We start from the raw sequence: 23,993 nt of genomic DNA on the forward strand, positions 1-23,993 counted from the left end.
GCCAGCTTAGCCCCCTTCTCTAGGGCATTGGTGTTTTTGTTCCCCTTTTTGTGGCCTGGCTCAGAACTTTAAGGGGGTGTCAGAATCAGCTGGGCTGTCAGTAGATCCCAGCCTCCTCTAAGACGCTGAAAATGCACCAAAAGATTAGAAGCTCCACCAAGAACTAGGGCAGTTGGTAGAGGTGTATGTGTGTGTAGGGTAATGGGGGGTGGGGACGGATTCCTGGGTTAGCACAATAAATTATAGGATCACTTAGAGGTCGAGTTGTACTTTCAGTTCTTGAAAATATATATATATATATATATATATATATACACACACACACACACACCCACACCCACACCCACACACACATATATACACATCTTCGTCTCTATACATAATCTATACTGCAGCACAGCGGCAAAACATTTAGTTAAAAATCCAGCGAGAATGCAGGCAAACACTCCATGGAGGCATGCAGGCTAGCATCAAGGCAGTAGGAAGGGGGCCTGTATGGTTGCCAGAAGGGGTGAGTTCCAACCAATGGGCCCACCCAGCCACCAGAGCACCACCTGGACATGTGCAAAGACATACATGCACACATGGAAAAACACAAAGGGTTTTTAGAGAGCGGTTACCACGTATATAAGAAAAGATTTCACATGGTCATTTTTAACAGGCAAATGGACAAGCCCCCAGGATCTAGTTCTCATTTTAATGAGCCAACCAGAAGAAATCTGAAGTTGCAAGTTGCAGTTGGCAGGGACTGGGGGAGACACACAACTAAGCCTGGGTGTCCTGCCCCCTCTCTTCATCTCCCTGAGTCTTTCATTCCTTAGCATTAACAGTTGCTCTGCCACTCAGAGAAAACCATTTCCAAACTCCCTGAAGTGGTGAACTCCCTTGAATCCTTTGTAGATCCCAGGCCATTCATGAATAGCTTATTCCAATAAATACTGTAGTTGCTCAAGATGCGCAAAGAGAAGGAGAACTGAACAAGACAACTCGGAACAAGAATCTTTGGCCAATGAGAAAATGTAAACCTCTAAGGAGACCTAGTTGAGTCCAGGAAAAATGTATTAGTATAAAGAATTGGAGGGTCTTGGTGGTGCTCATGTTTGTTCTGAAATGATTTAGTCTAGCCTGTATTGAGGTTTTGAGAGTTTTTTAGTAGAATTCTAAATGTTGTGAGTTCTCCTTCCAAGCTTTCAAGGGCTATAATTGAGATCTTGATGGTGTTGGAGGATCATCTTTTGCTTCATCTTCACGATTTCTGCGGTGCCACAAACTGCCTTCAGAGAAAAAGAAAGTAGAGAAATAATGAAGTTAGCACATTGCCAGATGCTCAAATATGTGAACCCCCAAAGAGTGCAAAGAGTCTGTTAGGAGACAGACTGGTTTGTTCCTATTGTACCAACCATCTCGGTATCATCAGAGAAAACCAGCTGACACTACATGAGCCAAAGACAAATGGAATGAATTCACAGAACCTGATAATCTGTGGAACAGCTATCAACTCCATCTGAATCTTCAGAAACACTCTCAAAACACTATGGTCTCTTAGGGAATCAAACCAGTTAGACCATACCTGAGAAAATACAGCTTGGTCCAAGAGATTCTCTCCTGGTATCTGTGCAAATTCTTAGTTCCTCAAAAACAAATTGCTACCCCCTGTCCCTTTTTTCCCATGATCACTATTGCTATATCTCTCAAGCCTCCAGGTTGTCTAGGCCCAAAGTTTAGGTGACACCATGGACATCAGAATTCACACAACTGGCAACTCTAAAAGAACCTTCTTTTGAATCCCACTGATACAATGCTTAGGACAGATTCTGAGGCAGGAAAGGATGGAACTAAAATTCAAACAGTGAAACATATAGAAATTTTTCATTTCTGGGGACTGACTGTAACAGATAGGGACAAAGTGTTTAGATAGGTCATGGATCCTCTTTCTGACCCTTAGGAATAGGTCAAGCAAAAAAAAAAAAAATGACTGTTTGCATTTTTCTTTTCAGCTGTATACATCATGGAGACCACACAGGTTCTCCCCAATCAGTGCCCATATCACTTTCTAGCTTGGCATTAGCTAAGGCTGGCCTCCCCCTCTACCACCGTCATGCCCGTGAACATTTCTAATGAGGGCTTCAGGTCCCCAGGCAGTAGCCAGGCTGCTGGGGAAGTCTTCATGACCCCTATGCCTGTGGGGAAGACTTACCGATAAAACCCTGGACTCCTTGGCCTGATTTAGGCTTGTCTTCCTCTTCTAGCTGCTTCTTCCCCAATTTGGGGAACTTAAATTTCAACCTGAGGCTTCTACTGTCAGTGTCTGAAGATTTTTCCTGGGAAACCACAGTAAGAGGAAGGTCAAAATATTAGTTGCCTAACATTCAGAAATAATTCCCAGAGGCCTGCCAAGGTGGTGAACAAGGATGGCAGCAGAAAGCAGGCAGATCTGCTCTCTATCCAGGTGGTCACTGGTCACATACCCTAGGAAAGCAATTGATCTTTACCAGAGCCTACTCAGGCCAGGTGCCTTGCTAGCATTAAGAAATGCTCATGTCATATAAGCTTCAAGACAACCTTGCAAAGTGGCTATTATCATACATATATAAGAAATGAGGAAGCAGAATCTCAGAGAGGTTAAATATTTCACCTGAAGTCATGTGGCTAGGGATTAGAAAGGTGAAATTGCTAGGGTCACTGCTAGCTCATATGGCTCTGCATGAGTTAGAAAAAAGCATCTCTTCCTTCAGACATGTAGTTTGGTGAGCTCCTATTCACCCCCTTGGCCCAGTACCTTCCTAAAGGGAAGGCCCTGCCTCCCAGGCCACCTGCTTCCCTGTCTGGAATGCAAAGAGTTTCTCTAAACATAGCTCTTAATTATAAATGTGGGATGTGGGTACTCTTCTGTGTGGACCATGCAGGCTCTGTAATTCCAGCTTGGCCTCCCGGTTTCTTACTCCTGTCAAAGTGTGCTCATTTTACTTACTACTGGACTCAATAAAACCTAATTTTGAGGTGAACTTTGTTTGTTACCAGAAAATCCAGCCAAACACATTTCAAGAAGCTTTGGGATCATCTTCCTTTCATGATTATTTATATATCTGATCCCCTCCATTAGAAGAGTATAAACCTGTCCTCTTCCTCTTCCTGTTCTTCCTCTGGTTCTGCTCCTGGCTATGTACACTAGCCTTTAGAATTACAGTTTAGAAGCAACCTCAAAAAAGGGCCCAGGACTTTCCCCTCAGCCAAAGCCTTCAAAAGCTCAGTGAATAATTAACTCTCATTCTGCTTTTCCCCACTAAAGTGGATCTGAATCTTCTTCTGTGGCCTTAAGGTGGCAAGTTTGGTGTCAAGTGAATGAGCAACATCTTCCTGGATTTCTTTCAATCCACTCTGCCCTTCTTTAGAGCCTCACTTCTTCATCTCTGTGGAAATACTGGAGCCCAGAAAAGAGATTATGGCCCAGGCCAGGCAGATTCACATATCAAGTGGGCCCTGAGGGCATGGACTGTGTTTGTCTCATCTGTCTCAACATCCAGGCCATTTGCCTAGCTCAGGAGCTTGGTGAGAGAGCTGAACTGGGCAATAATGGAAGGGGATGCAAAAAGAGTTTGCTTCCTTTTCTGCCTAACATTATATTTTCCTTCCCCAGAGAGCTGCAAAGGGCCTTGGAAAGTGCTTGGGTCATCAGCAAAGGCACATGAGAAAGTTGTTCAATCCTTTAAGACCTGAGTTTGTATGTGGATTTTTCTCTGAAAGGGTAGCCTGATTGTTGCTCTAGTCCAAATATACCTGTGTGGCTTGCTCACATGCATATAACTGGTGAGTGAAGCTAGAAAACAGGTATGATGAGTAGGGGGACCAGAGATCCCAACAGGTTGAAATGAGTGATTCTATGGTTGGGGAATTTTCAAGAAAAAAAACCCCTGTCAGACCATAAAGGGAGTAATTTACCTAGTGATAGATGGACACCACTTTGAGTCATTTGATTTATGAAATGGAACTATTTTTCAATTTTAGGAAAACAGAGTTGTTAAGAAATGACAGCATCCCTACAGCTATATTGTAGCCATACTGCTGTGCTTGATTTTCTTTTAAGCCACATACTTGGTTGGTAGGGGGAGGCACTAAGATGAGCCTACTAACCTCCCAGAGGGGAAGAGACAGGAAACAGCAGGGAGAGGTACTATTTGAAAGATTTAACCACCAGTATAGCCTGGGCACCAACCATTGAGAACAGATGTTGGCTGTAAACAACTAGTATGGCCATACTGGTATGACCAGATAAAGTTCAGTCCTGGCAGCAGGTACTGAGCAGGGAGAGGGAATTTGCAGCCAAGAGAACAACACAGAAAAAAAACTATCTTGCTTATTCTTTCTTGATCATCTCTTGCTACAGAGTGGGTCTTGTTTCTAGTAATTTTCCCATGGTCACCTAATTTTTCAGTGTGTTTTCTGTCTTGTCCTGTCAACCTATGTTGAGGAGATAGGGGGAGGGAGGAAACTCCATTAAGCTGCAGCTGAAAGCCACCATCGGACCCCTCTTCTATATCAGTCACTGTGTCCTGGCCCACACTGGAAGGTAAGGCACTAAGAAAGAATCTTGCTTCCCATTTGTTTCCCAATCCCCAGCTCACACACCTCTGGAACAAGGATTGGATTCATCCAGTAGATCTCAGATAGCTTTTCAAACTCCTTATTGATGGCATCCAGGGTGGTTTGTAGTGTGGCTTCATCCTTCGCATTTCTTAGCTGGTACAGACAGGAAAAAGAGAAGAGTGTCAATGCCTAGCACCTTTGTAGATTCTTGCCCTCTCCTCTACTCCCAGTCCTTGCTAGTGACCAAGAGACCACAGGGTGCCAACTTGTATTTCCTTTGGCCCATAGCCAGCTCTTTTCTTTCTCAATAGGGAGATCCAGAAAACAACCAGATACTGGTGCTCTCCTTGGTGCTGGGCATGCTCACAGTTTGGCAAGCAGAGAGGCCTTCTGACTATTGTCAGTTAACATTGAGTTTTACCCCTACAGCTTAGGGTCCAGGACAAGGGTCATACTCTTGACCTCAAATCCCTGGAGACATCCCAGTGTACCCCTAGATGACAGCTACCAAGTTTTGAGCACATATGTATGCCAGGCACTGTGCATACATAATTTCATACAGTCTTCCCAATAACCTTACAATACCTTACAAGGCACTGTTGTTCTCATCGCACAGGTAAGCAAACAGACTCAAAGAAGTTTAGTGCTCAAGATCGCATAGCTAGACAGAACTCAGATCTGTTTAATTCTATAGCCTGCCATCTATACAACACTGTCCCAGAAAGGACGTGTGGAGAGGCCAGATTCTGGGGAGAATATTTATTACACACACACTGTAATTTAAAGGCTGTTTTGTGAAGCAAGGAGAGAGCTAGAGAGAGACTGGATCAACTTTTCCTTTCCTGAAAAAGTGGGTCTTGCCTCCCCAGGCTGTGCTTTAGTCCCTTGCTACTCACTCTTAGTAATTAAGCAACAAGTTCCAGACAGCTTCAGTTACAGGTTCAGGAAACAAAGCTTAAGTGTTCCCTAGTAACCCTTAGCACCCACCAGATGAACTCTGTACAGTCCATGGGAGACTTAAAATGGATTCTTTCGGGACCATCTCTAACTCAGAAGAACCAAATTCTAGACCAGCAACACAAGTGAGATAGTTCATGTTCCAGTAAGTAGTGAGCTAAGAGAACAGATGCATGCTGAGGCCACCTAACCTGGCCTCATCTCTCCCCACTGGCACAAGCTCTATTTTCAGTCTGGCATTTATGTGGCTTCTTACTGTGCATGGGCACTTGCTGTTCCAGCCATAGGTTGAGCCTTGCTGGATGTCACAAATGGGTGGCAGATGAATGGGAGGGGGTGGGGTGTTAGGTTATAGTCAGTCAAGATGGGATATTGAGGGAGAAGCAAGTATCAGTGCTGACAAATCTCTTTTCTTTATAACTAATGATTTAGGACAACACAGAGTGTCCCAGATGCACGGGACATGTGTGTGCCAAATAAGGGAAGTGGGAATTACTGAGTAGAATTCACTTCATCATAAATCTACATCCCTTTGCTAACACTGAGCATCTTACTGCTCTCCTTCTTCAAGAGGAAGAATAACAACCGAATGAAACAAGCATTATTTCCATCCCACCTCTGTGACAGCCTTTCTGGGGATACATGGTCATTCTTAGCTGCTGTCTGCCTCCTGGCCTCATCGGGATGTGTGTATATGTTGGGGGGGGGGTCCTCACTGGGTCCTATGGGGTAGGAGCCTTCTCAAGTGTGGTATGTGCTCAAGTTGGGTTGTTGACTGGCACAAACCAATTTTCAGGCCACAGGCCTCAAGAAAGCCTGAGTGGCAATAAGAGACCAAACTCTCATACTTCCCGCTGCAAGGCCATTGAACTCTACCTATATATAGAAGGTACTTCTGTTGCTGTTGTCTAAAGCTGAAAGACTTTAGCTTGGGGCTCAGATGCTGGGACAGCCTGGCCTGATTGCCTTAGCCACTCTGCCTCCTGTGCAGTGTGCCAATTAAATGTGCAAATGAAAGGAGGAAATGGATGCTCTTCTTGCAATATCAACTCAGAAGCCCCTCTTCAAATAAGCCTTAATTAGATGAGAGGCAAGCACAGCACCTGCCTCAGGGCCTAAGCAGCCAGCCCCAAAGCAGACTGATCATGATTAGTCACCTCATCAGAGCTCACTCACCAAGTGTGCCTGTGGGCTTTACATCCTGGGAAACAGGCAACTAGTTTTGTAGCCCCCAAATGGAGCCTCAGTCCATCCTCCCTAGCACTAATAAAAGCTACCATCTATCAAGCTGCTACTATGTGCTAGGCACTGATAGGCATTTCATAGTTTGTTTAATCCTCACAACAAACTGGAGAGATAGGTATTATAATTCCTATTTTGTAGATATGGAAACTAAGACCCAGAGAGGTGAAGTTCCTTCATATAGCTAGTGTTATGGGTTGAATTATGTCCCCCCTAAAAATATATATGTTGAAGACCTAATACCCAGTACCTCTGAATGTGACCTTATTTGGAAATAGGGTCATTGCAGATATAATTAGTTGTTAAGTTGAGGTCATACTGGATAGGGTAGGCCCCAATCCAATATGACTGGTGTCCTTATAAGAAGATGGCCATGTGAAGACAGAGACACAGGGAGAACATCATGTAAAGATAGAGGATTGTAGTGATGCATTTACAAGCCAAGGAATCCCCAGAAGCTAGGAAGAGATAAGGAAGGATTCTTTTACAGGTTTCAGAGGGAGCATGGCCCTGCTGACACCTTGATTTTGGATTTCTATCTTCCAGAACAGTGAGACAATAAATTTCTGTTGTTTTGAGTCACCAGTTCTTGGTACTTTGTTATGGCAGCCTTAGGAAACTAATAAAGCTAGTAAGTGGCAGATTTGGGATTTGAACCCAGAGTTCCCCAAATTTTCCCAGTATTGCATACCACCTTCTCACATGGTGAAAGAGGTATGTAGAAACTTGGGAGATACAGAGTAGTTTAAAAGAGCTCACTCTTTTCTCCTGCAGCTGTATTAGGTATGATGAGGATACCCTACTTTTGATTGGCCTGGTTTGGACCCAGGAGACATTTGCCAAAGGAGAGGTTGAGACTTTCTTTCAAGGGTATGGTAGTCCCTGTGGATTAGCATAACCCATGAAATGATACAATCAACAATAATCCCGGGTGACACGGTAGGGACTGTCAGACAAGTACCTGGGCAAAATGCTCCCACATGTCTCCAGTGCTCTAGAACCAAGCACAGACTGTGACCATCTTCACATGGGATATTTTGCCCTCCCATGCTCCAACCCCCTGCACTCACCAAGTTTTCATCCAGGAAAGCTTTGGTGTCATCGTAGAGCCCTTTAAGACTAAATGTAACATCTACTGCATCATTTCTGCTTATAGTCTGAGAGGAGAAGAAAGGAAAAGAAAGGAAGGGAAAGGACAAAGACAGAGGAGTTGTTGGTTAGTAAGCATGCAGCTGGCTTCTCCGTGGGAAGGTAGGAGCAAGCTAGTAGGATGTGGCTATAGGTGAAAAAGTAATATTCAAAATATAGCACAACTAGTACAGCTTGGGAACCAACCAATCAGAACTGATGCCAGCTGTCAACTACTGGTACAGTTGTATTGGTGTGTCCTATGAAGTGGCACAGCACAACTTGGCTTTTGGCATCATTTATTGGTTGCAGTAGGTATGAGAAAATAGGAAATATGCGAACCACAGAGTAAATTTGAGGTTACTTGTTGTCCCTAGGCTAAAACCACCTTTCCCATGACAGGTGGAGGGAGCTAGGCCCTATCATCTCTCTTCTTGGAGCTCCAGGCCTCTTCCAGCTAAGATCAGGCCCCGACCCTATTGTATCTTTCTCCTAGCACTAAAGTTACTTTTGAAAAGCATCACTTAAATCTTCTGGCAGTGGATAAAGTCATGGGATGGCACATTTAATATTAAGTGTCCTTCCTGATCAGGACCCTTCTTTCAAGAGGGAAACCAAGACACCCAGGTGCTCTGGTTCCAATGACAGATGTCACTTTATCAGGTTATACAGGGATCCACCTGGGATGAGGAAGATCCAAGGCCAAGTTTCTTTCTATTCATTGTCCATTTCTCCCCCTGAGGCTGGTGTGGTGGATGGCTACCAAGAAGAGGGCTAGCTCTCAAGTTGATAATATCTGCTGTGGTATTTCCTCCAGTAGCCACTTAGACCTGTAACAAGTCAAGGGATGCCTGCCTTCCTGTCTACTCTATCCATCAGTTTCCTGCCATATCCTTTGCCCAGTTTCTCTATCTAGCCTCTGGCTCCCCTTCCTTCCCTTCCATCACCTTTCCTATGTGGTTTGACTACTTTCATTCATCTTCCCCTTCCCCCTTTACCTCAATGGGAGTACAGGAAGTTGCACCTGCCTCATTGCCACTGTCTTGGTCATAAAATACATCATTCAGGATGTTAGCACTGGCATTCACAGAATCCATGAGGACAGACACATGCTGGTGGACCTTGCTCAGGTCATTAAGTCTGTAATAAATAAAGGACAGATAGATGAATCAGAATTCTGAAGGACTTCTGGCCTGGGGTGCTGGTGAGGGTTGGGATAAGGACTGAAATGAAAGCCCTGGATTCCTGACTTGGACTCTTTACTCCCTTCTGTTGTTTCTGCTCTTCTTTAGGTAGCCACCTATGCTGTAAAGCGTTTTTACTCTTCTCTAGGTATTTACCTTTATCCATCCATCCATCCATCCTTGTCTCACTAGAATTTAGATACTGGGAACTTGGGGAGGGCAGGAGGCTAGAATAGAGGAGGGCAGCAGACTCTAGGAACTCCAAGGCCCTCCTGATATTTAAGGGCAAGGATAAACATTCTTAGTCCTGTTGGATCAGGGGCAGCAGGAGGAGATCCAAATTCATCTCTGGGCCTAATGGGAGATGTGCAAGTTGGCTTATTGCTGAGCACAAAGAATTTTTCCTTCCAGGATTGTCAGGGTCCCAGTAAATCTTCAGAGCTCTAGACACAACTCCTTTCTGAGGCCAGGCTCCCCAGTAGCCAGTAGACACAAGTTGGCTTCGTCTCTGTATCCTTCCTTAGGATTCCCAGCCCTGTATGTAGTCCACTCAACTTACCTGCTGATGAGATTTTCTGCAAGCCGAGCTAAGTGCTGCATCTGGGCATACTCTTCATCAGAGAGGCTATCTTGGGATTCCTGGGAGTCCAGCTGGGGTTGAGGGGCAGCTTGAATTTCAGTATGCTTGCATTCCCACATTTTCATTGAGTTTTCAAAGTCCTGGAAATGAATACAGTGGCAGATCCTAATGATTGCTGTATTTAAGAGGGCATGTGACAGATCTGTCTATGAGTCTGATGTTTGTCAATGTGTAGGTAGAGTGGGTAAAGGGGAAAGAGGGTCTCCATTCCCCCATACACCAATCTATACACCTATACATCTATCCATCATTTTATTCAATGTCTCTTTTGGACTAGGCACTTTTAGATTTTGTTGTTGTCAATATGCTGGGTCTTGGGATACCATGCTTGGATCAGTCAGATGCCTGCCTTCCAGAAACTCCTTTATGAGGGCATCATGACTGATAAAATAGTGGAGCACCTTTCATGTTCCCTCCTTTGCCAAATCTAGGCAATATGTTGTGATGTAGTTTAAAGCCAGAACGTATCTAATTTAATTTTGAATCATGCTTCTGTCATTTACTAGTTGTGTGACTATTAGCAAATTCTTTAACCTCCCTGGTCCTCATTTTCCTCATCTGTAAAATGGAGATAAGTATGTCCATCTTATAGGACTGTTGGGAGGACCTACAGGAGAGAAATGTGACGTGCCTAGCACAAAGTAGGCAGTTTATAAGTGGACTTCCTCACCCCTCTATTGCTGTTTCTTTGGACTGTTCACAGATCAGAGTGCAAGATAGCCTCTAAGCACTAAACATCTGATCAATAATGGCTCTTTTCTAAGCTTTAGAAGGTTTGGCTGAAATGGATGACATTTATGAATGCAACATTTTAAGAAACCTTACAGGAATCTAAAGAACATATTCAATGCAGAATCCGTTGTTGAAGGAGCAGATTTTTCCCAAACCACAGAGGCCTTTGGCTCTCTGTGCAGTGGGAGAAGAAGGTGACCTTATCCAAAACCAGGGGAGGAAGCTCCTTGTCTCACTCTCTTGGACAGTGGTTTGCAAATGTCAGCATAAATTAGAATGTCTTGAGGCACTTGTTTACAAATGCAGATTCCTGGGAACTACTCACCCCCAGGAATGTGCATTTATAACCAGCACCTCAGGTGACTCTGATGCAAGGGGCATGCAGACCTCCCTTTGAGGAATTCTGCTTGACCAGGAGTTTTCAGTACTCAAGTGACAGCTATAGACGAGGCAGTGTATGAGCCCAAGATGAACCTTTCCCCTCTTACCCGATCTCTTGTCAGCATCTGGGCAGCATTCTTGTATCTAATCTTGATAAGACCTGGCTTCTGAACCCAGGCTTCCCCATCCACTTGCACTGGGATACCTTCTTCACCATCAATGGTTATCATTACCTCACGGCACTGCCAGAGAAGATGAGGGAGAATGGGAGAGAAAAATGACGCAACTGCTATAGACAAATCTGATAATCTCACAGTTACAGCCTGAATGTGTATCTGAAGTAGCACTGGCAAGGATGTGAATCAGATTATCCCAGGGAGAAACACCTGTTTCCTATGGGCTTTTTACTCCATCAGTCCCTGCCACCTCTGTCTCTAACTTCAGCCAACACCTTGCTGCCCACCAGATAACCTGCTCCCTCTACCCCGGCACTCTTATAGCCAGTTAATTCTTGGGACTACTCCACATCCTGGGCTGCAACCAAAAAAGTCAGCACCTTCCTCATGCCAACACAGCCCCTGCCTACCTGGGCGATGCGATGATGATGCAGGTTGATGATTCGGGACATTGCCATCTGCACAGAACCAAAGATTGCCACTACCTCCAGTTTCCCATCATCTATTGCAGGAGCCTCATATTCCTAAGGAGAAGGAATTGTGTCACATTTCCCACCCTTGAGAAACCATACTTTGTCTATAACAAACAGGTATACTTTGAAGACTCTTAGCAAGAATTTTTGTAGCTCAAGAAGAGTAGAAAAACTGCACTATTAAAGGGGGAAAAGATAAGGTCAGGAAGACAATCTGGAAAAGGATACTGAGATGACAACTCTTAGCCCCTTTGGAGATCACAACTCTTAGCCAGTTCCCTCCTTGTCCAATCCAGCATCATAAATCCTCAAGGCCAGTTTTATTGGCCTCATGGCCTTCTTGGATGAACTCAGAGGTCATGGGTCAGTCTCCCAGAGGATTTTTTTTTTTCATTTTATTTTATTTTTTTGTCTTTTATTTTTGTTTTTGTTTCAGGATATTATGAGGGTTAAATTTTATGTCTTTGCCTCACCCAAGCAAGGATTATTAGAGGCATACCCTTCCCCTCTACAATGAGCCCATTATCTGAAGTGAGGTATCACAAGAACGGAAGCATAGGCTCCACATGTACTCGCCATCAAATTGGCACTGACTGATCAACACTATGGTGCTCACATGGTAGTAATATTCTCCAGGGATTAGGGGGGTTGGGGGGAGGTAAACTCCCAGAAGATTTTATTAACAGATTCCTTGGATAAAAAACCATGGCCTAGGTAGCCTTTAAAGGATCTGTCAGGCCTAAGGAGTCGAAAATTCGAAGCCTAGGTAACACCTAAGAGTTGACCTAATTTTGAAGTTTTTGGTTGATTTTTGTGCTCTGGGATAGTAGTTGCCTAAAAAACTGATCATTTGGCTGCTGCTAATAAAGGTTTCCAGCCCATATCCTCTTCCCCAGTTGTCCACTTCCCCTTCTAGACAACCCAACACTCCTTTCTGAGAGACCTCAGTAGGATCATGCCTTTCTTCCTCCCTGTTATTTGTTCCACACTCACTGTGGTCGCTGTGTTGCTTCCCCAGAAGTTGACACCTCCGGCATAGCTGGTAATGTTGAGCACTACAATGCCTTGCAAGTTTGGCAAGGAGATGGCTTCTCCATCACACTGAAAGAAAAGAGTAGCTCTCATTGGCTAGATCTTCATGTGCCAACATAAAGGGACATTTACAAAGATGGGGAAGGGGCTCTATCTTCTCTTCATCCTATCATTTTCTTATGCCTAAAAGGGAAATCTATCTCCATGCCTTCCTCCTGTGAGTTGTGAGTGAGGATTACAGAGTTAAAGCTCAGGAAGAACCAAGGACATAGGTGAAAGTTGATTCCCAAGGCCATGAAATTCCCTTTCTCCGTGCCTAGGAAAGGCCACCCCCTTTTCCACTAACCTCCAGGTGCACGCGTTCTTCCAGTTTCCTGTAAGAGCGCTGCAGAAGTTCCTTGCTTCCCAGAAGGCCATACCACATCTTGTTCTTAAGGCGGCTACTATGGGGAGATAAGGGTAGAGATAGTCTGAGGGTGAATAATATAAAGATAAATGGATGGGGAAGACAGGAAGGGAAACCATCTTTTTTTCAAGTGCCTTCTTATATGGAGAGGGGTCATGCTGAATGGTTTCAAGAGGACACAAGAGGGGCTGCTAGGATAGTGTAACTGGTATTCCCATGAAAATACTTACAGAAATGGGTTCCTGGACCCAACTGAAGCCTCAGCATCCTATCAATAGATAAATTTTCCACTTCTCCTTGCTACTGATATTGGTCCAGACTTGGAAGAAACATGCCATAATCAGAAAGCAATGCTCATAAAAAGCTGTGAGCATAGCTGGCAGATACAAACCAGCTACCCTGGCAGTGTCACTCCAGGAGCACAAGATTTTAGCTGCTTGGAATCAATTTCATTTGAAACATGTGATGCTTAGACTAATTATTTTTTGAAGCAGCAACTTTTCTGGCAAATTGGAGGGCTTTTCCAAACATCAGACTTGTATATTAAATGCTTAATTCAGTACCATAGAACAGAACTAAACTTAGTAGGGAGATTTTAGAGGAAGAGCCAGTGGAGAAAAATATGAGATAGGTAAGGATATTAGGAGACTTGGGGTGGAGGTGGGAAGGACAGGGTCCTGCTGACTGTAGGATCTCTGACAAATACAGGTGGGGAGTATACAATCACTAGGAAGGCTGGATATAGTTTACTATGAACTTGTAAAGTAGAGCCACAGAAATGAGCTACCACAGGGAATAATTTTTGAAATGTAAGAAGTCTAGCACAAAATTATTTAGACTCTGTTTAAAACCATAAGTTCTCTGGGCACCTTAGTTTCCTCATCTATAAAAACAGGGGTTTAATTATATGGAAATACAAAACATCTAGAACAATTAAAACAATTCTAAACAAAGAATAAAGTTGGAGGACTTTCATCTCCCAATTTCAAAAATTACTATAAAGGTACAGTTATCAAGAGAGTGTGGTACTTGCATAGGATAGACACATAAATCAATGGAATGGAACTGAGAGTCCAGAAATAAACCCTTACATTTGTGGTAAATTGATTTTCAACAAAGGTACCAACACAATTCACTGGGGAAAGGATAGCATTTGTAAAAAATGGTGCTTGGATAATTCAATATCCACATGTAAAAAAGATAAACTTAGATCCTTACCTCACACCATACATAAAAATTAACTCAAAGTAGATCATAGAATTAAATGTAAATGCTAACACAATAAAAATTTTAGAAGAAAACTTAGTAGCAAATTGTTAAGACCTTAAGTTAGGCAAATATTTCTTAGATCTGGCACCAAAACTGTGGTCCATAAAGAAAAAAAATTGATCAATCAGACCTCATCAAAATTCAACTTTTGTACTTCAAAAGATACCACTAAGAAGATGAAAAGACAAGCAACAGACTGGGAGAAAATTTTTGCAAATCACATATCTGATAAAGTACCTGTTCCTCAGCCCAGGCCTGCTCTGAGAAGAAGTTCTAGTGGCAGTGGCAGGGGTAGGGTGGGGGTGGCATACATCTTTTTACTTGTAGTTCCAATTTACCACAAGAACTCTGAGGCTGCCTTGGGTCATGTCTGTAGTACAAAAGTACCAGAAGGAGTCAAGCAGGCCAACACTGGATGGGGTAAAATGAATGAGTCCAGGGGAACCAGGTTAGGAACACTAGGAACCAACAGGGGGATCTTTGATGCTCTGCAGCCTTGCCAAGCAAAAACAGACCTGAAGCCACTCCTAAGATTTGGTTACGCTCTCACAGACAGAACAAAGATGGGCGATTTGCTGAATGGAGTCAATGTAATCTGTAATAGTAACACAGGTAGCTGTGTTTACACAAAAAGGCACAGATCTAAACTGTGAAGGCAGCCCAGGATGCCAGTGCAGTCATCACAGACCAGCCCAACATTTGGGGCAAGCTGTCCCAGTAGGCTAGTCTTGGCATGAATGCATTTCACTTCCAAAGCATCTTTTTCTTTCTGTTGCTTGTCTGAGAGGGAATGTAGGAATACATGTGTATTGTCATTGTGTGTTTGCATGTAGGGAGGGGAATTTCTTTTCCTTACTTGTATTGTCCTGGGTGTTCATTTCTTCTGGTGTTGAAATCCAGAGAAATTTTAGCATCCAGTCCAATTCCAAAGTAGTTGTTCATGACACATTTTTCTTTGAAGCGTCTGAAATTAGCCAAAGGAAAGGACAAACATTGGTGCAGGAAAGAAGTGCCTCTATCATTGGGCATGCAGATGAATCCGCATGATGGAAAATCACCGAGGGCAGGCCTCCTCCACATTGGGCACAAACCATAATGTTCTTGAGAAGCACATGTAGGTGTCCTACTGTGTTAACAACTAGCTTGTTAACTGTAAGACAGAGCACCAGCCAGTTGGGAAGCTTCAGTGGGATTAGGACTCATAGTAAGGAAGCAACATTCATAATCTTAGTCATCTTTGGAGGCCTCGTATATGAGTGGCCTGCATTTTTTCTACATGTAATAAAGAGAAGTAGAGTCATTGGCTTATTCCCATAAAGAACTTTTGGGTATCCCAGATACAAATGTGTCATGAGACTTAAGTCTGCACTACTGCTCTCAGTGATGTCTGACATCAAAGGGCAAAGTGACTACACATTTGAGGGGGGGGGAAGACTAAAAAAAGATGGCAGATATGTACACAACAAAAAAGTCAAGCCGTTTTTCAAGTCTCCCACATCCATCTAGGGTGTCAACATCAAAACCAGCAGTGTGCTAGAGCCAGTTCATGCTAGCTCATGTAAACTGATTATGCACATCTCTTTCAACTTCACATTTAAGGGCATTATATTAGTAGCTTGAAATAGGCCATGGCGGGAGGATTTACACCAGAAATAAATCAGGGGATTTTTTCCCCCAGAGACCTGGTTTTTAAATACTTGCCAGCACACTATTGATCAAAATTTATTGGGTAGATCCATGAAACCTCACATATAACCTTAAGCCAATGGTAAAGTGGAGGGGAGTTGAGGGTTGGAGATAGGAATAAGAATTATTTTCCTAAATAAATTAGTTAAGAAAACATAAATAATTGCTAGCTGTGTCCTTCATTTGAGAAACTGCAAATATATACAGTTTAGCTATTTAGTCAGAGATTACTTTTTATTTCTAAACTGAACCTTCCTTGATCTCTTGAGATTTGCCTCTCTCAACCACAGTCCAGAAATTGGAATTTCTCTAACTGATGTCCAAACTGATCTTCTTAATGGAACTCAAAATGAGTGAATGTGGCAGAACTTGGCCACTGGGAATATTCTAGAAAGGTAGGACTGGTGAGACAGATGTCCTTAGATTTACTACTAAGTCCCCTAATGACCATTTACTTTTTAGTATCTTCAATCATTTACTGTTAAAGGCAACAGTGGAAAAACAAGGCCTATGAAATAACAACTAACATTTATTAAGTGCTTATAACAATAATAACAATAATAACTGCTAACACATATAACACTTAACTATGGTTGCCAATTTCTGCTCAATGCAAGCACGTTTCATATATAAGCTCAATAAATGCAATAAATATATGTGGCAAATTCTACAATTACTTCATTCTACATGTGAGGAAACTAAGGCTCACTTTGGTTGAGTCACTTGCGTAGGTCACACAACTAGTAAGTAGAGTTAGGATTTGACTCTGGGTATCTTGAGATTATGCTCTTAATCAGAAAAGGGACGAAGCCATCAAGAGGTGATATAAGTATTAAATACTTACATAGTTTCTGGTGTAAAATGTAAGTATTCCAAGTTGAGGTTATCTAGGTCCTCACTTTTGAGAGAAGATATAGAAGATAGAGTACCATGACGAGAAACTGGGAACAAAAGACATCACCTTGGTGTGAGATGCAAACAATAAAAGCCCTTCTCCCCACTTATATTTCATCCTATTTTCTCTGTGGGACATGGTCAAGCTCAATGATCTTCTCCTAGGTAACATTCAGGGTTCTTATGCCAAAGAGGGAGCCTTTTGGATGGATACGGATTTCCACTAAGAGAATAGTAAGGTTGGGCTGGACTGCTTGCTTGCTGGCAGAAAACAGCTTCAAATCTTGGGCTTCATCAGGACAGCCTTTTCAAAGTTCCTAATGGAGTCATTACTCTGGATGTTGGCATGGGATCTTATAGTGTGAGATTTCTGGGAAAGAGGGAGAGGTATCCACTGCAGGATTATGGCTAAGAGAGTATGCATGAAAAACAAATATTTATTCTTCAAGAACTAGGCAACAGTGATTAAGGCTAGAATAAGAGAAGAGAAAGATCCTTACGGTGTCTTGGGCTCGTCCGGTTACTATCCTCTGAGTCATCTTCCAGGAAGAAAGTTGAAGCAAAGTTCTTAGCAGATATTGCCTGTCTGCTTTCCTCATCCAGAACTATAGAGAAAAAGTGGGAGGAAGGAGGGAAAGAAGGAAGGAAAGGAGGGGGGGGAAGGAGAAAGGAAGGAAGGACGGAGGGAGAAAGAGAGAAAGAAAAGAGGGAGGGAGGATTGATCACACTTATCAAACATTTATTGAGCATCTATTTTGCTTAGTTAATGCCAGTCAGTGTGTGAGGAGATGATAGAGACTCCCATTTGACCATAACCTCTCCTCCACAGTCTGTTTGTAGTCCCAGCTTCTTTACAGTGTTGCTGCCGTGTGTTCATATTCATGCCCGAGCTTTCTCTGTTATACTGGTTATTCTTTTTCTGTCACCCAGTACATGCGGTTGTGAGTAGAAACTTGGGGCTGGGGCTGGAGACAGCAGGGTAGGAAACCCTCTGCTCTTCTGGCTTTTGTCCAGAATTGAGCCTCTGGGCCCATGCCACTCTTTCACTCAATTGTCTCACCCGTCCCCAGAACATTTAAGAAGTTTCCTTCCTTTCACTAGCCTATGTGTTGTATAGCTCAGGTACTCACTTGTACCAAAGCTCAGGTTCAATCCCTACCCTGCCAGGGGTGCCTTTCTCTTTCCTGTCACCAGAAGCTGCACCTCTAAATCTAACATAGGTGTTGATGGAGCAGACTGAAGGTTGGTTGTGACAGAGTTATGGTTACATCAGATTAATCTGATCCCTACTGCTTGGAAACTTTAGAAATAGAGGCAAACTAACTAATTCTTCCACAGTGCAGAAGGAAGATTTCCTTTCTTTCTTGGTAACTTGGCTGATGTACTTAAAGGTACCGAGGCGGGGCAAGATACCATGGCTAAAAGTCAAAGGCCAGCCAAAGGGACTTCCTTGCTGCATGGGACTTCTGCTTAATTTCAGTTACTCAGAACACACTTAGTCTTATGCTACCTTCTGTTTGTCAATGAAGCATTTTGGGGAAGAAGTGGTCACCAAAATGTTAAATGAAGAAGTTGGGGGAGTTGAAAGAGTTTTCATACTGAGTTGGAAAGTTTGAAGATTGTCATCAGTTCTGGGCAATGGCAATCAATGCTAGAACCATCAGGACCACTGTCAGGGTCATTGTGCCTGATTAGTACTGTGCAAGTCATGCAGAGATGAACACCAGTTTCTTTCTAAAATAGTCACAGGTTTGGTGGTTGGAAAGAAACAGGAGCAGGCAGAAAAAAATTCCATGGCTGCTGGTGGATGCTGACAGAGCTATGAGCCAGGCCACTTAGCATCCATCCTTGTTTAGAATGAATGTTGGTTCCCAAAATAAGTTAGTAGCAAGAGTTGAGGGCCTGAGAGGTAGGAGGAGCTAATGGGGCAGCTTATCAGGACTGAGGCTTCTCAAATCAGCAATGTGAGCACTGACTTTGGATGCAATATGCACACAGAATCTAGTCAAGTTTTGGTAGTGGAGTCAGATAGCAAACCCAGAGTGAGGGAGACCAGTAAACCATCCACCAGAACCTTCTCTTTCCCCTACTTCAGTCACTACAATCCTGGGCACCTTACCTTGTTCAACTTGGAATATGATGAGTTTCAAGGATTTCTGGAGATTCTGGGCCTTTTTGGCCAGCTCCAACTTGCACTTGGTTATGTGGTCTATCTGAGGAACGAAGGGCTTTCCATCTGCCTTGCTGCTGTCTGCACTCTTCTCAGCAGAGGTAGCTGCTGACGACTCAGCCAGGACATCAGTCAGGACACTGAGCTTATCATACATTATGTCACTCTGTATAGTGAGAAAGGAGATGGGACATTGTTATGAGGGACCAGTGTTTGAGAGAGCAGAATGAGGAGTGGCGGTGGAGAGGGGAGGGGTTGGCCAGGTACACTGAGCATAGAAAGCACATATTGGGAGATGAAGTATGTGGGGAAAAAAGTTGTTGGGTAGATGTAATGAGACAACCAAAGGGTGTTAGGGGATCAAACACATGTCATTTGTTTCTGAGCAGCCCTGGCATCAATGTATATTGCCAAGTTTTTCTTACCTCAGACTGGCTTGTAAAATGATGTGTAACATGGCAAACTTGAGGCAAGATAAACATTTCTAGACTGGCGTTTTCATGGGCACGCTCCTATGGATGTGGATGTGCCTCTGCATGGGTACTTGGGGTCTGCCTTTGTGCGTGGCTAGGTTTGGGGACCTACATCTGCTACAGGATTTAAGGCTTTGATTCCCAGTTCTAGCACTTCATGGTTTGTGACCTGAGGCAAGCTACTTAACCTCTCTGAGCCTCTATGCTCTAGGGAAGTTGTGAGGATTAAATAAATTAATACATTCAAGGCACTCAGATAAGTCTCTGGCACAGAGTAAGTGCCATATAAGTGTTACTGTTGTTATAGAAGTGAACGTGGGCATGTTTCTAGTGTGTATCTGTATGTACACATTTTCAAGCATGTTGAAATATCCAACCATGTGAATACATGTTTGGTGTACACTTATGTCTAGTTGTGGGCAGATGCTAGTCATATGCTTAGGTGTATGGCATGTGTATATGCACGCATAGTGCCATTCTTCATTTGGCAAAAGACGGAAGTTTGATGAAGTTGGACATTCCCCATCAGGGAGGCTTACCAGCTGCCCCTCCTTGCGTTTCTTTTACAATTCCCAGTGAAAGGCACATTTGCTTTTGTCAAAAAGGGGCCCTTGGCTCCACAAAAAGAATAAGACAAAAAGAATGGAAACTTACTTTCAAAATCACAGACTCTATTGCTGTATTGTTCTGTTTGATCCGACCCCAGGCCTTCACAATATCAACCACAAAATCTTCCACTGCTGAACACAGGAATCTGGAAAGATAGGATAGATGGCATGTTGTGACATGGGTCCTGAGGTCCAGAGCCCTTCTTTCTTATAATGTCATCAGTCTCCATCTTTCTCCTCCTCCTGTTTCCTTATCTCTCCTGACTCCCTCTCTCTCCCTCTTCCGCAGGCCCCTCTCCCTCTCTGCTTTTTTTGTACATATGGTGAAATATGCTCCATCTCCACTTCTGTCCAGTTTCACACCACTTCCCAAGTCAAGTACCTGAGTTTGACCAGCGTTTCTTAGTACTAATTCTGAATTTCCATAAAAGACAATTCACTTGGTCCAACTTGGGTCAGATTTTCACCCCGGGTCAATCAGCTATGGTTCAAGGGCCCAGCTAATTTAGTATAAATATAATGACATTGGGAGGACTCTCCCTGTGGGGAGTGTTTCTCAGAGGACAGTATGGTAGACTGTGCAGGAACACCCCCCGCAAAGAACTCCCAGAAGGAACAAATAAGCCACATGTTTAGAGGGGGAGAATATGTTGCTCAGATTATGAGAGAGCAGCTATAGGTAGGTACTACAAAGACCTTTCCTGGTGTCAAAGGTGGAAAACAAGGTGTCTGTACTGCAGGGAGCTGAGCTATGCTCTTTCTTGAATGGTCTAGAATGTTGTTTCCCTTCTGTAACCCTCCTTCAAAATCCCTGGCTTGCAATTTTGTCTTTTTGGGGGAACAGGAGCCTCAATTTCATTTTTCTTTCTAAACTTTCCATTCAGGAGATTCAAGTTGGGAGAAATCTGATTTGGGAAGATAAATATATACTTTCCTTGGCCTCAACACCCTAAACTATCAACGTGAACACCATATCTGACCTGGGAACAACCCATGAGGGGCAGAAAAGACCCCAGAGGATGAGAGCCAAAGGAAGACTGACCTGGTTGCGATGATCATCTCTGTGGGGTATTTGGCCTTCAGGATTTTGTTCAACTCAGTGGCTACTGATTCTAAGTGTTGGATGGCGACGGCCTAGGGGGAAAAGGAGTGCTTAGCTCTGACCTCTTAGCACTGTGACAGTATGCTGCCCATCCTCATCCCCCACACTTCAACTGCCTCTCTGGAAATGATCAAAGGATTCTTGTTGAAGGTCCCCAGAGATAATCTTAGATCTGTGGTCATTCTAAAAATGTAGATGTATTTTATTTCCTCTCATTTAAATTAATAATTGAAAATTCATATGAAGGAGGTACTGTTTGTTTCGTGTGTCAATGAACAAACAACCTCATATTACATAGCTAGTAAAGAATAGAGCTGGGATTCAAATTCACATCTTTCCAATGCTAGAATGTCACTTCTTAATAATAATATTACTAATAATAACAGCATCCACTTATGTAGCACTGACTATGTGCCATGAAATCCTCATAACAACCCTATGAGATAAAGATTATTATTATCCCCATTTCACAGAGGAGAAAACTGAGGCATAGAGAAGGGGACATTAATAAGTGGCAGAGCCAGAATTCAATTCCAGGTAGTTGGGTTCTTGAGTCTGTACTCTTAATTACAACTTCCACTCCTCCCTTTCTGTAACCCCCTACTTTCGAACATCTACCAACTCCTGATAATTCTATTTCTTCAGTATGTCTCAAATATGTCCACTTTTCCTCATCCCTGTTACCACTTCACCAGTCCAAATCACCCTCATCTCTTGCCTAGACAATTCTATCTACTAGCTTTTCTCACTGCCTCTAGTTTTTATTCCTTTAATTGTTTCTCCACATATCATGGAACCTTCTGCTTAAATCTCTTCTATTAGATAGCAGGATATCTGGATAGATAGCAGGATACATGATAAAGCAGGTATAGTGAAATGTTAGTGGTAGAATCTACCATTTCAACTTTTCTATATGTTTGGAAATTTTCATAATAAAATAAGAAAAAACCCTTCTATAATTCTCATTGCTCTCAGGATAAAAGTCTGAACTCCCTAATATGGTTTACTGGGCTCCTCCTCGCCTCGCCCCTGATTACTTCTCCAGCCTCGTCTTGGTCACCCTCCCTGCATGCCCCTTCCTGGCTCCTATGACCCAGCCATTATGGATGTATTTCAGTTCTGTGAGTAGTCCATGCTCTCTCTTGCCTTTGGAACAATACATGCTGTTCCCTCTGTCTGGAACAGGCCTCCTCTTTCTTATTCTCCTGGTTAACTCCCTCTCGTCCTCAGGTCTCTTCTGCAATGGCACTTCCTCTGAGAAACTTTCCCTGATTCCCCCCAGACTGAGATAGATCCCCCTGCTGTGTGTTCCCAACTCCCTCTACTTCCTTATATACTAACACTCATACTACTTGATTAAAACAATTTATTCTACCATCTCTCTAAGTAGACTATGTGCTCCATGAAAGCAGGGACTATGCCATTCTTCTTTACCCACTAGCATATAAGAATAGCTCCTAGAACAGTATGTCACATATAGTAGTTACTCTATAAATATTTTGAATGAATGAATAAGTAAATGTCTAAATGAATGATATCCCCAGTGCCTAACATAGTTCTTGGTAAATAGCTGCTGACTGACATGTCCCCAGTCCTCAATGATCTCATCCTCATTGAGTCCATGGACAATACAAAAGCTTCTCTCTGGACTTTGCCAACTATTTCACCATATAACAAAGATGTTGGCCTGAATTATAGCTGGGCAGTAGTTACCTCAAATCGTGGTACATCCATTTCAACCTGTCCTTTTAGCAGCGGGGTTTGTCTGGGAGTCTCACGGATCATCACACTCCATCTGAAATGAAGTTCAAAAACAGATAGATATTTAGGGTTGTGTTTCATCACAGATGGGAATCAATGCTTCAAAGGTCAAGAAAGAGGTCAAAATATTTATGTGGTGGGGGGAGGCATATTGTATGGGATGCCCAAGCAATCTCTGGTCACCTGATCTCAAGGTATACTACAAGAGGATACTCTGCCTCATGACTTCTGTAGGCCAATGTGATGGAAGGAATTCCCTCACAGGGTTCTCAGAGAGCAGTGATTCTCAACCAGACATAACCATCAAGATCACCTGAGGTGCTTTTGTAAAATACACATATCAGGGCCCTGCCCACGACCTACTGAATCTTTGTGGTGGGGCCCAGTTTGGTATCTTGAAAAAAATCTACCCAATAGATCCTTATGGGCAGCAATAAATCAAATACTCATATATGCCACAGCATAGAAAGTCTTTTTTTTCCCCCCTCAGGAGATAGGATGGCGATATTCTCTCTTCTCTAGAGCAGAGGCAATCTCATCCAGCTATTTCTACCCCCCCTTCCCCAACTTTTTTAGTTTCTTTGAAAACCTGATGAAACTGTAGATTTTTCCCAACAGAAAATATGCTTATATAGATAATTGGCTATATACAATTTGAAGAAAGTTCACAGAACCCTTGAAATTTATTCATGGGGCCCCAGCTCTAGGATCTTTTAGTTTTAAAGAGGGGCTTTAATGATGTTTGAGGGACACATGGCAGATCACAGCTTCCCAAAAGACAAGATCCCTCAAACTGCCGTGTACTGAAGCCAGAAAGGAAATGAGGCTCTACGAGAGAGATTAGAGTATTCCTGATTGAGATGATGTAACTGGGAATAACGTATGTGAGTCTGGAAGAGGCACAGGGACCCAGTCTTTCAGCAACTCACCTGTCTAGAATCCTCACACTAGCCTGCTCCACTCTGTTGAGGATATCCAGAGGTGATTTGCTTCTGTTCCAGAACGCACCCCAACCCAGGACACGGGCCAGATCATTGCCGGTTCCAAGTGGAATGATTGCCAGCTGACACTGCAAGAACAAAAGGAGGCACCCTT

General features: G+C 43.2%; 1 protein-coding gene across 1 annotated transcript in view; it reads right to left on the reverse strand.

The window, feature by feature from the left end:
* Nucleotides 1-1,197: 1,197 nt before the first annotated feature.
* The window catches only part of DGKK (diacylglycerol kinase kappa), a 107,011-nt gene continuing 84,215 nt past the window's right edge, over nucleotides 1,198-23,993 (reverse strand). Inside the window, exons 11-28 of the mRNA XM_069464036.1 lie at nucleotides 23,828-23,967; nucleotides 22,851-22,932; nucleotides 21,078-21,169; nucleotides 20,082-20,181; nucleotides 18,904-19,120; nucleotides 17,285-17,389; nucleotides 16,735-16,831; nucleotides 15,061-15,168; nucleotides 12,876-12,972; nucleotides 12,491-12,598; nucleotides 11,435-11,548; nucleotides 10,956-11,090; nucleotides 9,655-9,815; nucleotides 8,910-9,051; nucleotides 7,854-7,940; nucleotides 4,627-4,737; nucleotides 2,194-2,321; nucleotides 1,198-1,270 (exon numbers count right to left, since the gene is read on the reverse strand). Coding sequence (XP_069320137.1) covers nucleotides 1,198-1,270; nucleotides 2,194-2,321; nucleotides 4,627-4,737; nucleotides 7,854-7,940; nucleotides 8,910-9,051; nucleotides 9,655-9,815; nucleotides 10,956-11,090; nucleotides 11,435-11,548; nucleotides 12,491-12,598; nucleotides 12,876-12,972; nucleotides 15,061-15,168; nucleotides 16,735-16,831; nucleotides 17,285-17,389; nucleotides 18,904-19,120; nucleotides 20,082-20,181; nucleotides 21,078-21,169; nucleotides 22,851-22,932; nucleotides 23,828-23,967 — 2,097 coding nt within the window. The remainder of the gene's footprint in view (nucleotides 1,271-2,193; nucleotides 2,322-4,626; nucleotides 4,738-7,853; nucleotides 7,941-8,909; nucleotides 9,052-9,654; nucleotides 9,816-10,955; nucleotides 11,091-11,434; nucleotides 11,549-12,490; nucleotides 12,599-12,875; nucleotides 12,973-15,060; nucleotides 15,169-16,734; nucleotides 16,832-17,284; nucleotides 17,390-18,903; nucleotides 19,121-20,081; nucleotides 20,182-21,077; nucleotides 21,170-22,850; nucleotides 22,933-23,827; nucleotides 23,968-23,993) is intronic.

The sequence above is a fragment of the Eulemur rufifrons genome, chromosome 30 (genome assembly GCF_041146395.1).
Source record: "Eulemur rufifrons isolate Redbay chromosome 30, OSU_ERuf_1, whole genome shotgun sequence".
Taxonomy (NCBI): domain Eukaryota; kingdom Metazoa; phylum Chordata; class Mammalia; order Primates; family Lemuridae; genus Eulemur; species Eulemur rufifrons.